The sequence below is a fragment of the Drosophila subobscura genome, chromosome O (genome assembly GCF_008121235.1).
Source record: "Drosophila subobscura isolate 14011-0131.10 chromosome O, UCBerk_Dsub_1.0, whole genome shotgun sequence".
Taxonomy (NCBI): domain Eukaryota; kingdom Metazoa; phylum Arthropoda; class Insecta; order Diptera; family Drosophilidae; genus Drosophila; species Drosophila subobscura.
In genome coordinates, this window is record NC_048533.1 from 304392 (window position 1) to 325947 (window position 21556).

General features: G+C 44.5%; 10 protein-coding genes across 13 annotated transcripts; 5 read left to right on the forward strand and 5 right to left on the reverse strand.

Moving 5' to 3' along the window:
- The first annotated feature begins 210 nt into the window (after positions 1–210).
- LOC117898749 lies at positions 211–756 on the forward strand. Its single transcript, XM_034808370.1, has 2 exons — positions 211–360; positions 420–756. Exons 1-2 carry the CDS (start codon positions 329–331, stop codon positions 721–723), a joined length of 336 nt encoding a protein of 111 aa, XP_034664261.1. The 5' UTR covers positions 211–328; the 3' UTR covers positions 724–756.
- LOC117898748 (phosphatidylinositol N-acetylglucosaminyltransferase subunit P) lies at positions 653–1172 on the forward strand. Its single transcript, XM_034808369.1, has one exon. The coding sequence runs from the start codon at positions 689–691 to the stop codon at positions 1160–1162; it is 474 nt and encodes a 157-aa protein (XP_034664260.1). The 5' UTR covers positions 653–688; the 3' UTR covers positions 1163–1172.
- On the reverse strand, positions 1153–1890 carry LOC117898744. Its single transcript, XM_034808366.1, has 2 exons — positions 1724–1890; positions 1153–1662 (listed from the first exon to the last, which is right to left on the reverse strand). Exons 1-2 carry the CDS (start codon positions 1850–1852, stop codon positions 1201–1203), a joined length of 591 nt encoding a protein of 196 aa, XP_034664257.1. The 5' UTR covers positions 1853–1890; the 3' UTR covers positions 1153–1200.
- A 5-nt stretch (positions 1891–1895) lies between these two features.
- On the forward strand, positions 1896–2827 carry LOC117898745 (DNA replication complex GINS protein SLD5). Its single transcript, XM_034808367.1, has 3 exons — positions 1896–2105; positions 2159–2612; positions 2672–2827. Exons 1-3 carry the CDS (start codon positions 1986–1988, stop codon positions 2791–2793), a joined length of 696 nt encoding a protein of 231 aa, XP_034664258.1. The 5' UTR covers positions 1896–1985; the 3' UTR covers positions 2794–2827.
- Positions 2828–2979: 152 nt separating this feature from the next.
- Positions 2980–3961, forward strand: LOC117898752 (UMP-CMP kinase). The gene has a single exon (XM_034808374.1). It carries the CDS (start codon positions 3059–3061, stop codon positions 3809–3811), a length of 753 nt encoding a protein of 250 aa, XP_034664265.1. The 5' UTR covers positions 2980–3058; the 3' UTR covers positions 3812–3961.
- Positions 3962–3969: 8 nt separating this feature from the next.
- On the reverse strand, positions 3970–5040 carry LOC117898751 (charged multivesicular body protein 2a). Its single transcript, XM_034808373.1, has 2 exons — positions 4637–5040; positions 3970–4572 (listed from the first exon to the last, which is right to left on the reverse strand). The coding sequence occupies exons 1-2, from the start codon at positions 4947–4949 to the stop codon at positions 4121–4123; spliced, it is 765 nt and encodes a 254-aa protein (XP_034664264.1). The 5' UTR covers positions 4950–5040; the 3' UTR covers positions 3970–4120.
- Positions 5041–5062: 22 nt separating this feature from the next.
- On the forward strand, positions 5063–7748 carry LOC117898750 (exocyst complex component 8). The gene is given in 7 exon segments (XM_034808371.1): positions 5063–5183; positions 5244–5399; positions 5456–5786; positions 5846–5904; positions 5907–6629; positions 6694–7223; positions 7287–7748. Coding segments are annotated over 7 exon segments (2052 nt in total). The 5' UTR covers positions 5063–5116; the 3' UTR covers positions 7473–7748.
- Positions 7749–8485: 737 nt separating this feature from the next.
- Positions 8486–16036, reverse strand: LOC117898753 (protein groucho). 4 transcript variants are annotated; one of them, XM_034808376.1, is made up of 14 exons: positions 16020–16036; positions 14303–14816; positions 14012–14106; positions 13488–13551; positions 13216–13398; positions 12921–12953; positions 12345–12539; positions 12172–12276; positions 11623–11679; positions 11308–11478; positions 10966–11240; positions 9335–10008; positions 9071–9270; positions 8486–9005 (listed from the first exon to the last, which is right to left on the reverse strand). In XM_034808376.1, exons 2-14 carry the CDS (start codon positions 14336–14338, stop codon positions 8898–8900), a joined length of 2196 nt encoding a protein of 731 aa, XP_034664267.1. In that variant the 5' UTR covers positions 14339–14816; positions 16020–16036; the 3' UTR covers positions 8486–8897. The 4 variants fall into 4 exon arrangements, with proteins under 4 accessions (XP_034664267.1, XP_034664266.1, XP_034664270.1 ...); XM_034808375.1 differs by lacking the exon at positions 16020–16036 and adding an exon at positions 15589–15954; XM_034808379.1 differs by lacking the exons at positions 12921–12953; positions 16020–16036 and adding an exon at positions 15589–15953.
- An 883-nt stretch (positions 16037–16919) lies between these two features.
- LOC117898755 (enhancer of split m8 protein) lies at positions 16920–17653 on the reverse strand. The gene has a single exon (XM_034808381.1). It carries the CDS (start codon positions 17571–17573, stop codon positions 17010–17012), a length of 564 nt encoding a protein of 187 aa, XP_034664272.1. The 5' UTR covers positions 17574–17653; the 3' UTR covers positions 16920–17009.
- Positions 17654–20253: 2600 nt separating this feature from the next.
- Positions 20254–21092, reverse strand: LOC117898754 (enhancer of split m7 protein). Its single transcript, XM_034808380.1, has one exon. It carries the CDS (start codon positions 20951–20953, stop codon positions 20315–20317), a length of 639 nt encoding a protein of 212 aa, XP_034664271.1. The 5' UTR covers positions 20954–21092; the 3' UTR covers positions 20254–20314.
- Between the last annotated feature and the right edge of the window lie 464 nt (positions 21093–21556).

A 21556-nucleotide genomic window follows, 5' to 3' on the forward strand; every position in this document is an offset into this window, starting at 1 on the left:
TTAGCGAAATTTTGAATGCACACTACATACATGAGTGCAGTGTGGTTAAACCAGCTGTGAAAGAGGTAAACAAGTTTGCCGCCGCTTTGATAATTGCCATTCACATTTGTTCGCTGACATTGTAATAATTAATAACTTTATAATTACTAAATTGCTGCAAAACCATATTAATCGTAAGCTGTTGATGTCTTAACACCTTCGACATACGAGAATTGGATGTTTTGCTAAAACAGAACCTTGCGCTTGTCGTTTGGTGCTGGTGCTGCTACTTCTTGATTATGTGCCATTCATATTTTTCGCTGACATTGCCATAATTTATAACTTTACCATGCCACAAATTTCCGCAAAACCATATGAATCGTAAGTTAGCAAATATTTAAACACGGAACATTCACTATATTTGTTGATTTACCCCACAGAACCCTAAGATTGCCGTTTGATACGCCAGGACTGGCCGAAATCGCCTACCGTGTCTTAAGTGTTGACAAGGAGCCTCGCCGAAATTTCGTGCAGAAAACATTGAGCCTGGAGCTGGATGTCCTCGTAGTACATTTCTATGCGGACCAAGTGAAGAATCTGCGCACGGCCATCAGTTCGTTTTTCGAGGCCCTTCTGCTCTGCCAAGACACCATCAAGCAGTTTGGGAACGCCGCAGCAGTCGAACCGGCGGAAGCACAGGAGGAAAACAATGCCGGAGCACAGTCCAGCACCGACTCCGCATAGAGCCATCTATGGCTTTGCGTTCTATATGCTGTTTACGGTTCTTTTTATTGTCTATCTGGCATGGGCGCTCCTCCCCTTCGAATTTGGCCTGCAACCTTACTTGCCGGATAAATACTTTGCAGTTTTTGTTCCATTTTTGGTGCTGATGTTCGCCTGGTTTTTCGCATTCCTAATCTATCCGGCCATCAATATGTCGCTGACTGTCAACGTAGATTCAATACATTCCGTTGTAAACCCCAAACTAGCGCTACCCAGGCGCACAGAATTTTCATCTTGGTCACAGCTGAAAAGCCCGCAGGAAGACTCGTCATCAAAGCACAAGAAGCCACCAATCAACTGCAGGCTGTGCAGAAAATCGCACAAGCCGGTAACGCGAGCGCCCATAGCCCCCTTAAGATTTCTCGACCTCCAAGAAGTGAATACAGCATATTACAACTAACAAAAGCTAACTAATTTCCTTTATTCCGTGAAAAAAATTCATTTTCTTCGGACCGTTGTCCAGCCATCTTCTGGCTCAACAAATTTCTCAGCATTTTGCATGCGTGTCTGGGAGCGGGTTACGCGTCCACTGACGATGGGTGCATCCTCCTCCTCGCTCTCATACATTTCGTCATCATCATCCACGTCTTCGTCCATGTTATCGTCGGAGGACGAGTCGCCGTATACGGGTGTGTACGTTACTTTGACATCGGGACGCAACCACTCCTTGCCGGGTGGCAATTTGCTGAGCTCCTCTTCAATACCGGGATACTGATTCTGCTGGGCCATTTGCTTATAGCGCAGAAGATTGCGGCAGATCTCTGGTATGGAATTATCGTCGCACAGCGTATTGAATTCCTGGTCCATTAGCTCTTCAATCACCTCCTGCAGCTCGCCCTGCGTGATTTTTTCGTTGCCTACACAATATTGATATGTGTAGTCCATGATTTGAATGGCCACCTGCAACGAAGTTATTTTAGGTTAGATTTCTCGCTAAAAATAAATGTAGAAATGGTCTAACCTGCTGGCCATTGCGTCCGCCCATTCCATGCTCCACGGCGAGCCTAAGGTTCTGCCAATTGTTGAAGATCTTCTCAACAATTAATCGAAAATTCTTTTGAAATTCCTTTTGTTGTGTGGCGGCGGCCATCTCGTGTGCTGTTCTAGTGCTGCACAAGGCTGCAGGGTTACACAGTTCGCCATTCGCAGGAAACGTAAACAAGTTGTTAACTTTGCGCCAGAAATTGGAAATTGGAAGACAAAAAAACAAAATACACAAAACCATGTCGGATGACGAACATATTGTCGATCTTCAAGAGAATAATGATTTGAGCACTAAGGCTGCCTTGGGAAAAGACGAAGAGGAGGATGATGACGATATGGAACAAATAACGGCGCAAAAGGTATGCCTCACTTTCACATGCCCTGGAATAATTTTTCAATCCTGAATCAACAGGTTCTCGAGATTCTGGAGACAGCTTGGATCAATGAAATGTGTGCCCCCGAAATACTGCCCGATCAGACGGATATGCTGGAGCTAATGGTCTCCCAGGTGTCGCACATGGAGGAGCAAATGAAGGACCTGGACAAGAATGATTTCCGTGCTGTGGTGCACAGCATGGAGCTGGAACGTGTGCGCTACATCATGGCCAGCTACCTGAGATGTCGTCTGCAGAAAATCGAGACCTTCACCCAGCACATACTCAACCAGGAGGATGTTCGCGAGCCGGACGACAAGCGCCTGTCGCCGGAGGAGACGAAATTTGCCAGGGAATACTCCAGCCATGTGGATGAATACTTCCACAAGGTGGCCACCCAATACATGCCCAACCAGCAGCGCGGAGAGCTGGAGCAAAGAATCGTTGCACCCAACCTGATGAGTCATGTGTTCCTCAAGGCAAATGTGGCAGGTGAATAATTTAAAGCACCCGCAAAAGGAATGTAATGCATAATCTTCTTAACTTTTTAGTGCCTGCTGTCATTGTCGGCGTTGACGATGAGGAGGTCGACATGGCGCCCGGCTCCCAGCATATTATTCCATATCAACTAGTGGCTGACTTGATACAAAACAACCAGGCGCAGCTCATTTAACAGATAAGAATAGTGAATAAAATAAATTAAAAAACATAATTTTTCGTACAATTCATACATTACACCATTAATTTTCAACATATGTACATTTATTAATTTTACTAAATGCAATAGGCTGTTGCCATTCAAACTGCGGCGTGGGCGTAGCCAGTGCTGGCAAACGTTTCAGCTATTAACAGCAGCGCATGGAATTGTCCACTGGAAAATGGTGGTGTTTTTGCCTACTAAATACACATACCACGCAGCCAATTAGCTTCATTTGTCAATGTGGCGGGCTTTTGCGCGACTACCTAGAGCATTAGAGTGTGGGCCAGAAGTGGTGCAACAACAACTAACGCTGACGCAGCATTTGCCACCACATTCCAACGTGAGAAATTTCTGCAGAACGTATTACCGTAACAAATACAACCTCCAACCCATCATCATGACCAGCAGTGCGAAGCCAAAGGTTGTGTTTGTTCTCGGAGGCCCCGGTGCTGGCAAGGGCACACAATGCTCCAAAATCGTGGACCGTTTCCTCTTCACGCACCTTTCCGCGGGCGACTTACTGCGGGAGGAGCGTTCGCGTGAGGGCTCAGAGTTCGGAACGCTAATCGAGGATTACATACGTAATGGGAAAATCGTGCCCGTTGACGTCACGTGTTCGCTTCTGGAAAACGCCATGAAAAACTCGGGTAAATCGCTATTCCTCATCGATGGCTTCCCCCGCAACCAGGACAATCTGGATGGCTGGAATCGTCAAATGTCAGAGAAGGTAGACATGCAATTTGTGCTCTTCTTCGACTGCGACGAGGAGGTGTGTGTAAAGCGCTGTTTGAACCGAGGCCAGGATGGCTCTGGACGCTCTGACGATAATCTGGAAAGTCTGAAGAAGCGCATACAGACTTACAACAACGATTCGTTGCCCATTATCAAGCACTTTGAGGGCGCTGGCCAGGTGAAGAAGATCGATGCTAGTCCAGATGCAGATAAGGTCTTCAGTGAGGTCGAACGCACGTTCCTCTCCAGCGGTTTCTAGATGCGAAACGCAGACCTCCTCCAACTGAAATTGTATCTCTTCAGCTGATTCTTTAATTGTATTTTGAGTGTGTGTAGCCTTATCTTTATTGTAGCAATGCTAACTATTCCCCTATCCCCCCCTGTCAAATATATAAGCTTGTTATGGTAATTTAAAAACGAACGCTGCGTGTCGAAGGCGCAGCCGGGAGGGTCAATTTAGTAACAATTTGCACTTAGGAAAGACACGAAGCGAGACGAAACCGGGTGGGGAAACTCTTATATAAAAATACGCGTGGAAACGGCAGGCAGACAGAAGATTCTCTCGGACTTAGTCCTTTCGTAGTTTGTCGAGTCGCGCCTGGAGGTCAGCATCCGCATCGGACATTGGGGAGGTGCCACCGCTGCCACCGGCTGCACCACTGCCAGAATTCCCAGTGCCGCCGCCGCCGGCACCACCACCGCCTCCCACACCACCGGCAGACACAGCAGCCAGCGTCTTCTGTGCGCTAGCACCGCCGGCGATGGACAGCGAACCGGAGGCATTGGGCAAGTCGCCCAATTGTTCGCCCAACTGCAGGCCCAATTCGTCAAGCACTTGTGAAACGACAGCATCGGTCTCCTCCTCATCGCCCTCGTCCTCCATGGCATCGTCGATGGCGTCGTTTATCATCTCCTCCTTCATGTCCATCATTTCCGATTGCTTCTCAAAGTCTTGCAGGATCTTTTGTATTTGCGGGAGATTCAGCTGGCGGTTCATGTTTTGCATGGCCTTTGTGACACCTGTAAAAGGGAAATTTCCAAGATTAGAGAAGGTGCATCAGCCCACACACACCCAACCCCACACCTTTCATAGCCTGAGCCATTGTGTTCTGTGACTTAAGCGTCTGTATCTTGAGGGAAACGGCTTGAATGTTTGCCTTCATGAGCATGAATTTCTTTGCATAGCGACGGGTGCGCACCAAATCCTTGGCCATGATCTTCACCGCATCCATTTGGCCCTCCTTGGCCATTTTCTTGATGTCCGCAATGATTTTCTTCTCCTGTTGTTCCATTTTCATGCGCTCGCGATCCAGGTCCCGCATTGCCTTGTTCAGGGCGCGCTGGTTCTTGCGAAGCATCTCATCAGGGCTGATCTTTTTGCCAAAGAGCCAATCCATTTCGTCTGTATGTCTCAACTGCAAACTCTAATTACGACTGATACAAAGAGGCAAATGACGGAATTGAAAGATTACTCATCATGAAACACAATAAACAAAGACGCAGCCCTGCGAATGCAGTTATGTAGAAGCAGCACACGGCGCCGTGTGATTGCGTTTCGTTGTGAATGGCTACTACTTCAGTTTACCCAAACATGAAAGAATTCGACGATTTCAACTTTAGTGTACACAAATGTAAGTTAATTTAACTAATTTGTTACTTATACAGAATCTAAAAGTTTATTCCTAATGCAGACACCAAAGAGCTGACCCGTGAATGTGTGGGCGGCAGCGATTTGCAGCAGCGAAAAAAGGAAATCGAGGCCTACAATGAAACGACGGCAGCGACTCTCAAGCAAACATGCAAAAATAACTACATGGAGTTTATCCAGACGGCCAAAGAGATATCGCGTGAGTTTTATAAAAGTAAACGCCCCATAAATGTTGTCATTATTATTCTATATTAGATCTCGAGTCAGAAATGTATCAGCTGTCACATATTCTCATTGAGCAACGCAACATTTTGGCCACCATGACCGATGGCAAGACCGCCTCCCGCCTGAAGGCAGACAGCGTGGAGGCTGAGAGTAGCACCGCTGCCGATGATGTGCAAAACAGCCATGCCACACGTGCGGTTAAGGAAATGGTTCAAGGATTCAATGGCAATCTGGAGGGCAAGACATTTCTTAATGAGGGCGCCCTCATCGAATTGGATGCAAACGATTACAGGCCCATACAGCGGGTGTTCTTTTTTCTGTTCAACGATGTGCTCATTGTGTGCAAAGTGAAGCATGACAAGTAGAAGTTTTATTTAGTTAAAAACAAGCACAGAAATTAACCCAGGCTCTCCCTTGCAGACGTTTGGACTTTCTCAAGGAATACGATCCCAAGAAAATAGCCGTGATCAATATCAAGGATTTGATGGCGTTAAAAATGCCATTAATATCATCACACCAGATGGCTCAAAGATATATCAAAGCATCACAGCAGCCGGCAAGTCCGAATGGATTGAAAAACTCGAGGAGGCCTTTCGTTTCGATCAGCAAAAAAAAACGAAAAAAGGACAGGCACCGCAGCCACCTACGCGAGCCAAGCAGCAGTCGTCCAAGTCATCCACACCGGAGAAGATTATCAGCACTCCCTCAGTCCAGTCGCCCCCAGAGCCCAAGTCGCTGGAGAATGAGACACCCGAGTGGCTAAGCACGGCCAGCGAGGAGATTCAAACATTGGTGGCTCAGCGACACTTTGAGGATGCCCAAGACCTGATCAAGCGCACACAGGAGTACGTAAAGGGCGAGAACCCCAAGAAACTGTCCCAGGCGGAGAGCATTGAGAGCAAGGTGAAGCAGCAGGAGCTCAAGCTGATCAATGTGCTGCTCAAGGAGCTCTCGAATAGCCATAATCGCAATTTGCAAATTGCCTTGAGGGCCGCCCAGCGGCCGCTAAAGATACTCGTGGAGATGGGCCGCTATCGGCAGGCGAGTGCCACCCTGCTGAAGGTGTGCGCCGTCAGTCTGCGGGTGTCGCAGCGCGAGGCGCGTAGGAATAATGCAGATATATCGGAGCTATTCTTTTGTGATCTGACGCAGGTGGCGTGTGATTATCTCACGGCATTTGAGCAACAGCCAGCGTGCGTGAGTGGTAAGTGGGAAAAGCTCTGCCTCAAAATACGTACCTTAATTTACTCTTTCACTTGATCTCGCAGCTCTTGTCGTTTGGTGCAATGCCGAGCTGCAATACTTTGCCAGCCAGCTCATCAAACATTATCTGACCAAAGGCACCTCACTGGAGACAGTCGCTAAATGTGTGGAGCGTGTGCGTAAGCCCTCTACGAAGCTAACCGAGATTGGCCTGGACATAAGCTACCATATGGAAGGTCTCCTGCGCACCACTCTGGAATCACTGATCGAAGATTCCAAGGAGCGTCTGTTGGACTCTGTGGGGCGCTCTGAGGAAAGCTGGCAGCCCTACAATCTTCAAACGAAATCACATCTGAAGCGTTTGCTGCTCGAGCTGGATGTGCTGGGCATCGATGTGCGCGCCCAGGCAACGGGCGACACTTGGATGAACCTGACACAGTCCACGGTGGTGTTTATACGACACTTTTTGCAGCTAACCGAACACTGCGGCGGCCTGGCCAAGTGTGAGACGCTGCTGCAGAAGCTTGAACTGTTGCTAAAAGAGCTATTCATGGCCCATCACTCACAGAAGCCGCCCAGCGATATGGCTGTGGATGTAAGTTGGGCGTTTATATTAATTTGTAGCTGCTGCACTTATTAATTTCCCTTTTTGTTTCAGCCCAACTTTGTGATGAAGAATAAAATCTTTCTGGTGGACAATCTGCTGCCCATAGCCATTGACAAGTTTCGTCAGATTTCGGGTCGCCAGTGCGAAATCCTAAGGGAGCTGCACACAAAAATGTCGCGACAGCACGGTGCACCATTACCCCGCCAGCGCAGCGTGTACACCACAGATGTCTTTTAAAAGATGTGGGGAACTCTTTTGTTTGCTTTACTTTTTTGATTACATATAAGGTTTTTTTATTTTTTGTCGTTTTGCTTCAATTATTTATAATATAATTATATACATATATAACCACAATAATATTTTGTAAAATTAAAAATCTAAGCATGTGCTGCACTCTAAACTGGGGGCGCGAGGTGCGTGCCCACTCTCTATATATACTCGTATGTATTATATATATATATAGATTTTGTTTTGTATATATATTGTATAAATCGATTCTTCACACTTTCTAAACACTAAACAATTTAGATGTTTGTTTGCTTTTTCTTCTAATTTATATTTCGGTAGTGGCTCAATTTAGGATTGATTTTACAGTTTGGTTCTGAGGGGGGAATAATAAAAAACAGGCGCTTCACACACACAAATTAATGTTCCCTTTTAACCCTTATAAGAGTAACCGCCCCACAATGAGTAAATGTGTCTGTTTCAAAATCTAGTTTTTTTGTTTTTAAAATGTATAATGTAAAAATTCTTAACTAAAATCCTTACTAGTTATATTCATTTATATTTATATATACTTTGTTTTTGCGCAAATGGGTGTTCGTGTGTGTGTGTGGTGGTGGGTGGGGTGGGGTTTGGGGTGGGTTGGCAAATTAAAAACTGCAGTAATTTTGTTTTACATTTTATTGTTTTATATTTTTACTGTCCTGTGGGCTCTGATTCTCAGCTAAATTACAAAAAACAATCACATTTAAAAACCAACGAAAACACTAAAAGCACTTCACCAAATTTCTGCCAGAATCCTTTCTGCTTTTGTCAGCCCCTGTGGTTTAATTCAATATAATCTCAACGCTTCCTGCTCCTGCACTGGCAAATGACTAATCCATGCAAACAATCAACCGCTCATTAGGGTTTCGGTTGTCTTGTCTTGGGGGTTAGGTAACGCCGACTTCTGTTCAGTTTTCTAATTTAGTTATTACTTGCATTTTCTTTTTTATAGTTTTCATTTATGTTGCTCATCAATTAATTTTCTCTTGTTTTCTTTGTTGTTGTTTTACTTGCAATTTGTGTGGGTTGCTGTTTTTTATTGGACTTAGTAGTAGCTACAAGTACGCTTAAATTTTTAGTTTTTTTCGTTTTTCTTTTCTTTATTTATATATATATATTATAATATTTCACGCTTTCTCTTGTTACTTTTCTGCTTCTGCGTTTGCTGCCTTTATTCGTCTTCTTCTGTTGTTGTTGATGTTGTTGCTGCTGTTGTTGCGGGGTTGCTGATGCGTTCTTTTCTTTTCCTATTTGCATGATTTCGAACATTTTGTGTTTGTTTGTGGTGTGTTGTTTTTTTTAATGTAATAAAACTATACGCGCTTATTACAAAATGAAAAAAACCGCTAGATGTGTGGTGTGGGTGTTGTGGTGGTGGTGAAGGTGTAGGATCTTCTAATAAATAACCTCATAGACAGTAGCTTTCTTATCGCCCGAGCCCGTAACAATGTATTTGTCGTCAGTTGATATGTCGCAGCTAAGTACGGATGATGTTTCTTTCGACTGTAAAATACATAATAAAATAAATTAAAACATGGTTAGGGCTTCTATCCAATCTTAAAACACACCTGGAATATGCTGGCACCGTATGGTGTTCGCCATGCGTTAAGCAGGTTGTCTTTGCCGGTTGAAACGAACCATTTGCCGCAGGCGGCAAATCGTAGTGACAGTACACAACTCTCGTGGAGATGCAGTTGATACTTGTCCGGTTTCGATGCATGCAATACTTCCACATGTGAGTTCTCCATGCCCACAGCCAACCAATCACCTGTACAATCAAAAACATAACATTGTTAAGCATAGCCAAGACAAGGGATTTTTAAAAAAATCACCTGTGGGACAGTAGCCAAGCGAGAATATTTGAGAACTGAAATCGTGCTGCTGCAGTTGGCGTCCCTCGCGCAGGTCCCACGAGCGAACTGTATTGTCGAGACCGCCTGTCCATAGTCGCGAACCATCCGGACTGATGTCAATGCACGAGGCACCATCGGTGTGTCCCTGGAACTGGCGAACCAATATCTCGTTGTGCAGATCCCATACGGCAATGTTGCCATCGCTGCAGCACGAGAAGCACACCTTCGAATCGGGGCTGATGGCTAGCGCATAGCAGGCGGGCGCCGCTGAGGTTAGTTCGGCCTTAATGCGGGGCGTTGGGCTGGCTAGATCCCAAATCGACAGATTCGATGCCTCGCCGCCGACAATCAGCGTCCGACCATCGGGCAGTAGCTTCACCGAGCGTATATAATTGTCTCGTTGCAGGCAATCCAACTGACTTACGGGGTTCTTGTTGCCCGGCTGTGAGATGTCCCAGACCTTGACGCACCCCTTGCCGCCCGTATAGACGTATTTTGTCGGATTTGAAATTGTCACGGCGCAGACGACTTCGCCATGCGATAACGTGTTGATCTGACGGGCGTGCCGAGGTATACCAACACCTACCAGCGCATCCGGCGGGAATGGTACCGGCTGTAGGCTACCCTCACCGTTCATATGAAAAGAGTATGCACTGTGGGAAGATGTAAAATAGTCGGTTAAAAATTGGCCAGAATTGTACAGAAATTACAATCTCTTAAAGTTGAGAGCTTTAATTTGAATCGTTAATAGAAAGCCTCACTAAAAACAATTGAATTTCAATATGAATCTTCAAAATTGTAGGTTTGGGAGGTTTTCGCCCTTTTGCGGGGGCGGGGCTAATTTTTTAAATACACTGGTTTCAGTGTGAGCATACAGCAGTCTTGAGCCAAAATTTTGTGGCTTTAGCTCTTATAATCTCTGAGAACTAGCCGACAAACAAGACGGACAGACGGACGGACGGACGGACAGACATGGCTCAATCGACTCGGCTACTGATGCTGATCAAGAATATATATGCTTTATGGGGTCGGAAACGTTTCCTTCTGTGCGTTACATACAACCGTTATTCGCACAAATACAATAAACCCTATTTACTCTTCGAGTACCGGGTATAAAAAACCTATACATGCAAGCAGATCTAGAATATGCTAGACCCAGGCAGAAAAAATTGTGTGCAAATAAATCGTATGGCGTTATTCATCTTGGTATTATTGTCTTTGGTTTGAGACATTTGATAGTGTTTTGACTATTTTTTTGATTCGTTGATTCTATGTTTTATAACCAATCTTATAAAAGGAATACAATTAGTTTAAAGATTAACATCTTAGGGAGGAATAATATACTTCTTTAACTGGGATTTCCTGGTGGAAGCAACATCATCCTTTCAATGGAATTATAATATAAGTAAAGATCCGCTTGATATAAATATAAACAACTGTTTACGGTACAGGTACTGACTATCTCAAGAAAATGTTTCTAAAATTCAGAGATTCATTTGGTTCTTTTACCACAATAAACCACTAAGAGTCTAGTGCTCTGCACATCCCAATAAAGAAAAGTTTGTCATTTCAAAGATTAGCTAAATTCCCAGGTAGGTTTCGCAACTTACGGCTTTCCACCCGTCAGGGCTGAGGGATGTGGAATGCCATTTGTTCGCACATGCGAATGCGGATCGTACGGCATTGGTGGCGGTCGTCCATAGGCTGGATCCGATGGTGGACGCTGGTAGGGATCTGCTGGTCTCTGATAGGGTGCCCCCGGATATCCGGCTGGCGGTGGTCCCTGCGGCATCATTTGTTTAGGATTAACACCACCCGGTGCTGGTGCGGCAGCGTTTGGTGTCGGTGTTCGTGCCTTGGCGCCCGGTGTGCCCGGCTTTTCCATCTAAAATTATAAAACAAATGTTTTATTTTAGTTTTCCTTATAAATTGTTAGGTAGCTAAGATCTCACATCTTTTGTCTTGAGGCTGGGTGTGGAACGTGATGAGCTGGAGCCAGAACGTGAGGGCGGGCGTTCCTGTTTGATGCCACTACTACTGGGCTTCTCCAGACGTTCGCCATTCAGGCTTTCTCGATCGCGTACCTCCACATGTTCGCCATTGGGACGTGGAGAGTGGGATTCCTGCAAGGCATACACAAAAAGAGGAACATTAATCAAGGGAAAATGCTCTGTGAGCGGGAGGTGTTTTTCTTTGTAGGTGTTTTTTTTTTTTTGGGTGTTTGGGATTTATGGTTGCATTGAATCTGGGGCCGACACTCAACTCACCATTTCATTTGCAACATCTACGACTAAATCTTGATCGCTTTTCTCGCCTTCATCGTCCTGGAAATAATTTTGAAAAAATACAAAAACAATATAAATAAAAAGTTCATACAAAATAACAACAATCCTCCAACCACAAAAAGAACAACAATAACAGCAGCCAGCAATCAAATATACACATATATATTGGTAGATTAATAAAACAAAAATCATTATTTTCTTTCCTTCCTTTTTTCTAGTTATTGTTTTTCTTTTTCTTGCTGCGCGTGTCTTATAAATTATGAATATTTTTATTTATGTTAGAACAGCAACAACAACGATTATAATAACAACTACGAAATGATAGTATAGACTACAGGTTTTATATATATATTTTCTTTTGATTCTGGGTTTGTTCGGTGAGTTGAGAGACAGCAGCAGGCAGCAGCTCAGCAGCTGAGTTTATATGACATTTAATTCGTTTATATTTTACGAATGAGAATGGTTCGTTATTATACCTACATATGTATGTATGGTATATTGACGATTTTAAATCTAATTCCCGATACTCACTTGCAGTTGTTGCTTCTCATCTTTCCGACGCTTAGAGTCATTCTCGATGTCCAACGGCGAGCGTGTGCGATATTTTTCACGATCCGCTGGCGAAACTGAATTGCGCTGCAACCAAAAATATTCGAAAGTCAATATACAAAAAAAAATATGTATGGCATGGCAAAAACGTTTACCAAACGCTCTTCGGCGCCTGCTGGTCCCTCCAACCCTGTGGGCTTTATGTCCGGTCTATGATGATCTGGCGGCGCTTTGGGCAAACCCTGTGGTCCATGCGGCAGTCCCATGGTGGCACCCAATGCGCCAAACGGATTCAAAGCTCCCATCGGCTGTGGCGGTCCGCCTGGCACCTGCTGTGCGTGTATTTGCTGCTGCAAATTTAGATCGAAAGGAAGCAAGAGTTTTAATTATAACCGCCTCTAGGTTTAGTAATTTTTATCGTGCAACAGTAAAGCTTGGGTGGGTAGAAGAAGAACAGCAACTAAAACAACAACAATTTGAAGGCATTTTTGTAAGCATTATTTTAGTGAAGTGAACAACAGAAGGAAAAAAAAAAACAAATAAAATATGAAGAGTCGCAGAAACAGGGGCGGCGTCGATGGCAGTAGCATTTCGCTTGTAGCTAGCTGTGTGTGTGGTAAGTGGCAAGTGGCAGTGTCGTATGCGGTTGGCAGACAAACAAACAGAAAAAACATTAACAACAGAAAGTTAAATTAAACTCTTGGCAGGCAGAAAACGAAAAAAAAACTTACTAAAAGTTGTTGTATTCCATGTTGCTGCTGATGCTATGCAACGCGGCGGTTTTTGGATGGTTTTTAATTGTTGTAGTTTTTTGGGTTGTTGGGTCAAATCATATGATTCAATAAAAATCAAGAGGAAGGAAGAAAAAAACAAAATCAAGTAGAGAGCGCCAAAGAAGAATTGAACAATCCCTGCTGCTAGCTACATGACCACTAATTCCGCTATCCCCCTAAGATTAGCTGTAGCCCATTAAATATGTTTCTCTTTTGTGCTGCTGCTTCTAATGTCGGGTGGACTAATACTTACCCCAATGATCAAGTTGAGCTCCTGCATGGTGACTTGCTTCGCACGCTCCACCGCCTGCAGCACTTGTTGCTGATGATCAGCCTGTAGGAATGGAAGTAACTGATTGATCAGTGTATTGAGGCGCTTGGCTATCTCCGTTTGCTTGTGCATCTCCACATTAAGGCCATAGGACATCTCATAATACTATAATTTAAGGGGTATAGGTGAAAAGCGAAGCGCATTTTTATTAGCTAAACGATGGCTGTTGTATGTGTGAGAAGTGGGACTCTTACCATAACATAATGGCGCTGCATCTCCGTCTTCTCGTTCGCCAGCTTCTCGCACTCCAATTTTATGCTGGAATTCGCAGGAAAAATAATCAACGTGTAAATTAGTTTAGGCGACGGAAGCGAAGTCCGCTTGATAGGCCCTGGCCCTGCCAAAGGAAGCAATGGAAAGGCAACCAGCAAGCGGACGTCATCGGTGGTTCGGTGGTGTGGTGGCAGCGGCGGCGCAGGTTAATCCTATGACGGCAGCGCATATGGCGCGCCAAAACCGGTTTACTTGGCTTTTTTGCAAAAAACGCAGACGCAGCAGCATCCACAGGCCGCGCACCAACACAGAGACAGGCGCAGCAGGAATATACAAGTGTGCCAAGCAGTCGTATACAGTGGAGGCTCCAAGAGAGTTGAGGACTATCCACTGTACTGGACGGGCACACACGCAAGTCAGCAGCACCAGCTATGGTTGGATCCACACACGCACGCTGTATCCTAATTCCCAAGAAGAGAGATATCCCAAGGATACTAATACTTGCCTATGGTATTGTGCCTGCAAAAAATTGAACTCCTCCTTGATGCGTTCCAGTGTATCGGCGATGGTAAATTTGATAGGGCCCTGAGGTGGTGGTCCCTGAGGTGTGCCAAGTAAGAGGGGGGCATAAACAGTAAGATACATAGAAAGAGTGTGAGTAAAGGAAGAAACAGAATTAGCAAAGCGGTGTAGGGTGGGGGTGGGTGGAGAGCGAGAGAGTGGAGTGGACAACATGTGGCTCGGCTCGGCTCTCGTCTGCACTGGCGGGCTGTGTGTGAGGATTGGAGGTACTTACCCCGGCCGCGGGGTGACGCACCGGTTGGGGATACATATTGTTATTTATGCTTGTGGGGCAGCAATGATTGTGTGCCGGCTAAAACACTTCCAATAATGTAAAGATGAATAATTCCTGGTTTCGACAGCGACAGCTTTGGATGTGCTATGGGAGCCAGCGCAAGCAGTTCTTGTTTTCCGGATGACAGCGAAATGGGGGAGGCGGAGGAGCGGGATGAGTAGTCCTCGTAGTCTTCGCCCTCGTCCCGGCACAGCGTTTCCTACCGTCCTTGCCGTTAGCGGCGAGGCGAGCCCGAACAAAAACGTGCGGCAGGCAGGCAGCGTAGCAAATTTTTTTTTGCAAGCGTTTTTATTGCTCTTGTTACGTTATTTTTTTTTTTTTATATATTCTAAATCTCTTTTATTTTATTTTATTATTAATTTTTTGTTCTGCTCCCAGCAGATACGATTCCGAACTACCCGGAAACTTAATGGAACTTCGTCGATTCCATGCTATGCTTCATTTTTTTGATATCCTGGGAATGGAATTGTACAATTTTTTTAGTTATTTTTTTTATATTTGCACCATTTTTTTCGATACGTTCGCACATACGCACGCACACATATATAATCACATACATACGGGGCTCACACTCTCACGTAGCAATGGCCGAGCCAGCGAGACACTCGCACACCAATAAACAGCGAGAGACGACTTTTATGACGGGGGTACGAGTGTGAGTGTTTACCGCCGAAAAATCAAGCGCACAGTTGCATGTGGCCTGGGCAAAACTCAAATTGTTACGCAAAATCACAGTTCGACTTTGGCGGGGATTTGCGGGGATATGCCAATCTACTATGTTGGGCAATTTGATTATTATCCACCGGAATTGTTTCACTTTTTGTATTAAAACAGCAGCTCCGCACAAACAATATATGAACGAATACAGACAGACTGTAATTAAACAGGGTTGCCATGCTGGCCAAATCACAGAATGGGCATATTTGTACTTTAACCGTTAGCTTTTAATTGATTGGGAAATTAGTGGTTTGGATTGCCATTGTTGGCAGGTGCTAGGATGAACAATTTCCAATCGTAATAAAATATACCAAAAACCAATTGTACTGCGGGCACCAGGCGGCAACACTAGTATCTGCGAGAAGATACGGGCACGTAGAAACCAGCGAGTGACCGATCACACACACACAAAATCACACTGACACGAGCACAGGGCAAAAGAAAATTTATACCGTCCTATACAAAAAATAAACAAAAGCAATTAAAAAAAAACGAGATAATGGTGGTACCGATTTTATGCGTTGAATTTCGAAATTTTACTGAACGCCTAGTGCGTGAACACTAAAAAGTATCTTGCGCTCTCCAAATTGTTTAATGCAAAAATTGTCACTCTTTTGTGGATTTTCGCCCGAAACTGCTTGTTTCAACCGACCGACCGACCGCGAAGTGTCTGACAGGCCAAGGAGTCGTGTATGTGTTGTTCAGCTTTGGCGGCGGCGCTCTCTCGCTCTCGTACACACGCACACTCTTCCTCTCACCGTCTGTCCGACACAGAGTTCTACACGCGCACTCGCTGGCCGCGGCTTGTAAATGGCGTTCTCGTCTTTATGATTTTGCAACAAATTTGCATGGAGTTTCAACCTTTATTTCTCTGTTTATGGTACACGGAACTTTACTTTCATATATCAATAATTTTGAAATCATTTGCACTGCTTCTTACTATGTATTTCTCCTATTTTTATTATCCGCGTGTTGCCGCGGATTTAGCGCGTCTGATATACTAAATATACCAACTAATTTATGCAATACCATAATAATACCGATATACCGAAATTCATCAGTGTGCGAACGAACTTAACCCACTAAACCCCCTTCTATTTGGACAGTTAAACAACTTGAGTTAGATTGTAATAAATAAAATAATTTGTTGAATTCTTCTCGTGGATCAAATCTTTCGTACTACTTAAAACCTAAAAGTACCAACATATCTTTGACCTGCTTAAATACCCAACAGTTCGACAATAGGTAAATAGTTCTCTGTCTGTTATCCAAATCATATTCTTCGCTTTTGATATTTGACGTATTATTACTAGTTTAATAGGACCCACAGCACAGACAAAATACTTGTATCATTCTCACGACTGGCTATTTATAAGAACTCCCATTTAATTGGATTGGATTCATTTAATGTATACATTTTCACGATAAAAATAAAATTATTAAATGAAAACTATCAAAATATACTCCGTTTTGAAGCTACGCACCTCTAAGGGCTGCATCGCAGCATATCGGTAAAAGAGTTTTGGGCGCGTAATTTGAATAAAAAATCTTAGTTAACTAAAATCAATAAGGAAATTATAAAATATGTACATATATAATATCAAAAATTTATATTTAATTTATAGTTTATTTAAACCTAAACTTGTGTTTATATTAAAAAGTTGATTATAGAATTTTCCAAATTTCTATCTGTTGGGAGTCAATTGTCTAACTGAAATTCTGAAAAATAAATCCCAAAGCCCACAGTAATAAAATATTTATATTTCTTTGCTAATTTGTTATATATGTATTTTGTTTTAATTGTTTTGCTGATTGTTTTCTTCTTGTTTTAATTTTCTTCGTTGTTGTTGCCATCACAGTTTGGTTATCACAGTTGCGTTTCCATTCTCTTTCCCTCCATTTGTTGCTGCTATCCTGCTCGTCTGTCACTTTACCAAGGGCGCCACAATTTCTCGGACTCCTCTGGCATTGGCGACGGTGCTGGACTCTCGCAATCGCTGTGATAACCAGATGAGGCGGGACTGAGGGGCGCTGCACTCGATGAGGAGCAGCAGTCCATTTCTCTCTCACTGTCGACCATTGTTGTCTGAGCCTCGTGGAACTGCTGCAGGTTCTTGTAGATGCGGCCGAGATGCGTCATCACCGACTTGCCGAGATCAACGCTCATGCCAGATGTGGAGGCCATGACACGTGACACCTCATTGACGGCATTCATGTAGCCATTACGGAAGCTATCCAGTGACTGGGGGGACTGTGCTGGTGCTGGTGCAGAGGCGGCGGCGGATGTTTTGTTTGAGTTTTGCTGACGCATAAAGATCACAGCTGATTCGAGCATTTCCGCCTTGTCCATACGGAGGATTCCATCATCGCCACGCATCTCGGCGACAAGTGTCTTCAGGTTGTCCAGGCACTTGTTGATGCGTGCACGACGCTTCCGTTCCAGCAGTGGCTTCTTCACCTTCTGGTAGATCTGTGTCTTGCTGGTGTATTCCATTTTTTACGTGTAGTTGTGTGTAGCAAACGACAATTTTTCGTTCGCTTTTTCTTCCGATATTGCTTTGTGGATCGCTGTATCGTGAATGATGTTGTTCCCTCGACAGCGATGCGCTTTTATACCCTGGATACACCCCTGCTGTCACCCGAACAGAGAATCATCATCCACCCTTGGCACGCATGCGCTGCTCGCTACGTCCCGCTCGCACGCACTCTGGCGCACTGGTACATGTAGCGGGATTGTGGAGTTTCAGGCGGTGTGTTTTTGGAACAGCTGCAACATGCTCCGAGGACAATCGGCAGACTCAATCCTTGTGGCTCGTGGCGTGGGAACCGAGCTGAAAGTAAGTTTCTCACACAATTTTTTCTCGTTTGTTTTCCCTTTTGGCCACATGCTTCGCTATGCTTCTCTCGTCTTGTTTCATTTTTTGTGTTGTTCGTTTTTAAGGATCAGGGCACATTTTTGCAGCTGTCGCTGTTTTTGGCTTGCGCTTGTTGTTTTTTTTGCCCCCTGCCTCTTGTATTGCTCTTTACTCCACTGTTGTTATCCTTAATGCATACTTCAGTGCCTCATCCTGTCGGCTGTGTCGTTCGTATCCGAGAGCCGTAGTCGAAGACTGTAGTCGCGGGGCATCTGGCTGTAGGTTGTGCGTGGGCACCGCTCTCTCTCACTTTTATCCTGACTAGCCATCTCCGCTCTGCTTATTGTTTCGTCAATGCATGCAGATGATGATGGCATAATACCCCTGTCCCCTTCCGTTGCTTTCACGATCTCTCACCGCTTTCCGTTCCCACACTGTCACTGCCCCTGCCACTGCCCTCTGGGCCGATGAGTGTTTATTGGACACAATTAGGGATGTGGCAGATTGGCTGCATGTCAGGTCGTGTCGGGTCGTGCTGGTCGCGGGTTGAGCAGTTGGGAGTTTCATCCATCAGATGGGAGGAGGCCAGACAAAACGGGCGCTGGAAGTGTGCTTCCTGCCGCCGCATAAGGTGAGACTTTGACCTGAGGTGATGCATGTGCTGCCATATGTATGTATGTACCTCCCCATGCCGAACCCTACCCGCAACCCCCTACTAATTGGTCTGTAATAAGTGGATTTAATGATCGATCGATCGATGGCACGGGCCTGTGAGTGAGGAGGGTACATATACATACATATGTATGTATGTGTGTACACATGTACGTACATACATATGTACATATGTCGAGAGGCTAGGGGAGGTTGTTGATAAATGACAGTATTCAATTTTAATGGGTGAAGGAGGGAGGTATTGGTGGGAGGGTATTTTGGGGCGTTTTATGGCGATGTATGACAGTACTCCAATTCGATACATGAGCTTGAGGCACAGCGAACATATTGTTTCTGGGAGCACCTTTTGTATAGCCCTGTAGCATATAAGGAGAGTCAAGCTTGTGAGCTGAGGCCCACAGCACAGTTGAGCTTTTTCTTGGGATTAAAAAACATATTTGAGTACACACATACATATGTATGTATGCATGGATTATGCCTACCTTAAGTCAAATGTATTAAATATTAATTTAAAATATGCATTTTATATTAAAGTTCCGAAAGACTTTGTGTATCTTCAAGGAAAGAATAATAACAGTAGTCAAATTCCAATCACTCTGGTAGAAGAATTCAGCTCAAGAAACCTTCTAATAGGCTCATTATTCAATGCAATTCTGAATGAATTACTAATGCAAATTGTCACTTCCCCTCAAAGGTCTTTAAAGTGTTCTTTCAATAATAAATTTATACTAATTCTTGTTTACAACGCTCCTAAGAAATTAATGGTTCTATATGTTGTACATTTGTCCACCGTTTCTTCATTAATTTTTTAATGTTTATAGCAGACTGTATTTTATGCATACATAAATATTAAATTGTATACAAATGTAATATTTTTAATCTTTTTGAGGCACTCAACCAAAGCTATGTATTTATTCCGTAATTAATTTCATATATTCCTTAATGTAACCAATCTGTCGGCACGTGTCGAGCGTCGTATGTCGACGTTTCTCAGTCGCTAGGTTTGAGAGATCTATATTTCTTCTTCTATCTCTATTCTCGTCTTCTATTTTTCCTGGAATCTTCTCGCTTTTGTATAGATTGAATTGATACCATAATTATAATAATCACCAACTGCCCCCGATTGTATGTATCCAAAACCATTGGAATATGTAACATGTCACTAAAATATTTTTTTTTTTTTTTTAATTTAGCGACTCCTATCTCTTATCCGGGAACTCCATTAAGAATAAATCTCTAAGTCCATTGGCCATAGACTTTCAATTGTCTTGTCACTTTTCTATTAGAAAAATGTTCCACAGAACGAAAATACCATATTAAAAACCTCCGCTCTTCAATTTCTTATTGCCAGATGCGGAATAAGAAATGTTCAAGACCAAAATAAAAAGATTTTAAAAATTTTCAGTTCTTATTTTGTTTTTTGTATTTTTTGTTTTTGTATCTTTTGTTTTGCGCATTGTTGAGATCGCTTATATAGTAAACAAAATAAATGTTTAAATGGTATATGGTAAAAAAAACAATCTTCTGATCAACTGATCTTCACAAAAGTTAATAAAGCTGTCCTATCACAGAATTAATTTAAAACCCTAAAACGTGGTAATAGTTTTTAACACTTATTGAGGATGATTAAGATAATCATTGTAAAGCACAGAGCTGCAGGTGCCATTGCGCGATTGCCCGTTGAGTATGGTCTGGCCAATCAATGTATTTACCAGGGGCGCCAAATTTGAGCGGTGCTGATCTGCAGCAGAAGCTGGGATTCTTGCATGGAGCTGACGCTGCACTCACTGTCGCTGCAGTAGCCACTGGACACGGGACTGCTGCAGAAATCCCGGCTGGGTGCCATAGAGGAGCTGCTGTTGCCGTTGCTGCCGATGCTGTTGTTGCTGTTTTTTCCGCAGATTATGGAGAGCGGGAAATTCATTGGCCTTGGAGCTGCCACGGGCATTTCCAATTGGTTGAGTCGCATGCCGAGATGTGTCATCAGATGGGTGCCAAAGACGACATCCACATTGGGCAAGGAAGCCAGCGCCCGAGAGACTTCATCGGCAGCGCGGATAAAACCGTGGCGGAAACTCTGCGTGGCCTTGGTGTTGCTGGTGACTTTGGCTGTGGCAGCGACGGCCTGAATCCTCGCTTGCTTCAGTTTGCGCAAATGCTCCACAGTGACCTCCAGAATGTCAGCGCGGTCGAACTTGCCATCGCCGCTCTGGACTGTGCACTGGGCCATCAGAGCTTTAAGCTCGTCTAGGCACATGTTGATGCGAGCACGACGTCTGCGTTCCAGCAGTGGCTTCATCACCTTGCGGTACTGGTACGTCTTGGAAACTTCGTATTTGGTGGCCATTTGCGTGTATGTTGCTGGAGCGTTTTCTTGGCGTAAAAATGTGAATGTGGAAAACTTGATGGCAGACACGGCTCTGGATTCCGGTTGTGTGTTCTGCACGTCGATTTTGTTGAGAATGTTGCTCTCGTCTCCAGTTACCTCTGGTTTTATAGCTGCACGTGCCGGCAGCGTCGTCTCGTGCTCAACGCGCGCATGTGCAGAGAACGAAAACGCGAGAGAGACAGCGAGCGACCGACCGACCACCTGCCGTCAGTCACTGGGTCGGGTCGAGCCGAGTGGTTCGGTAGTGTCGTTACGAATCGTTACTCGGCCTCGATCCTCGCCTGCTTTTCGGTGGTGGGTTTTTCTCGACAAACAAGTCGTCTTGGCAGGGGATGAAGATGGTGTGTCTCCTCGACTCCTGTGTCTGTTGCTTGCTTGCTGCTGTTGCTGCTGCTGTTGGTGGTTGCACATGCGGCTGCTGCACGTGTGTACGTTTGTGTGTGCTCTTCTCTGTTTTCTTTTAGCCTGACATTCGAATCGTGGGAAACACTTTGCCCTCAAGTTTCCCACAAGATTTTTCTCGCTCGTTGGTGTTATAAGTTTTAATCGGGGGTAGGGCGC

Excerpts from the sequence above, each read along its gene's own strand:
- LOC117898744 (XM_034808366.1), bottom strand. The coding sequence starts at position 1,852 with ATGGCCGCCGCCACACAACAAAAGGAATTTCAAAAGAATTTTCGATTA. Across the intron at positions 1,663-1,723 it reads GCGGACGCAATGGCCAGCAG|GTGGCCATTCAAATCATGGA; the intron begins GTTAGACCATTT and ends ACTTCGTTGCAG.
- LOC117898745 (XM_034808367.1), top strand. The coding sequence starts at position 1,986 with ATGTCGGATGACGAACATATTGTCGATCTTCAAGAGAATAATGATTTG. Across the intron at positions 2,106-2,158 it reads AACAAATAACGGCGCAAAAG|GTTCTCGAGATTCTGGAGAC; the intron begins GTATGCCTCACT and ends CTGAATCAACAG. Across the intron at positions 2,613-2,671 it reads CCTCAAGGCAAATGTGGCAG|TGCCTGCTGTCATTGTCGGC; the intron begins GTGAATAATTTA and ends TTAACTTTTTAG.
- LOC117898748 (XM_034808369.1), top strand. The coding sequence starts at position 689 with ATGCCGGAGCACAGTCCAGCACCGACTCCGCATAGAGCCATCTATGGC.
- LOC117898754 (XM_034808380.1), bottom strand. The coding sequence starts at position 20,953 with ATGGCCACCAAATACGAAGTTTCCAAGACGTACCAGTACCGCAAGGTG.
- LOC117898755 (XM_034808381.1), bottom strand. The coding sequence starts at position 17,573 with ATGGAATACACCAGCAAGACACAGATCTACCAGAAGGTGAAGAAGCCA.
- LOC117898749 (XM_034808370.1), top strand. The coding sequence starts at position 329 with ATGCCACAAATTTCCGCAAAACCATATGAATC. Across the intron at positions 361-419 it reads TCCGCAAAACCATATGAATC|AACCCTAAGATTGCCGTTTG; the intron begins GTAAGTTAGCAA and ends TTTACCCCACAG.
- LOC117898752 (XM_034808374.1), top strand. The coding sequence starts at position 3,059 with ATGTGGCGGGCTTTTGCGCGACTACCTAGAGCATTAGAGTGTGGGCCA.
- LOC117898753 (XM_034808376.1), bottom strand. The coding sequence starts at position 14,338 with ATGTATCCCCAACCGGTGCGTCACCCCGCGGCCGGG. Across the intron at positions 14,107-14,302 it reads TGCGTCACCCCGCGGCCGGG|GGACCACCACCTCAGGGCCC; the intron begins GTAAGTACCTCC and ends GGCACACCTCAG. Across the intron at positions 11,241-11,307 it reads CCAGCCTCAAGACAAAAGAT|ATGGAAAAGCCGGGCACACC; the intron begins GTGAGATCTTAG and ends TTATAATTTTAG.
- LOC117898751 (XM_034808373.1), bottom strand. The coding sequence starts at position 4,949 with ATGGATTGGCTCTTTGGCAAAAAGATCAGCCCTGATGAGATGCTTCGC. Across the intron at positions 4,573-4,636 it reads AATGGCTCAGGCTATGAAAG|GTGTCACAAAGGCCATGCAA; the intron begins GTGTGGGGTTGG and ends TCCCTTTTACAG.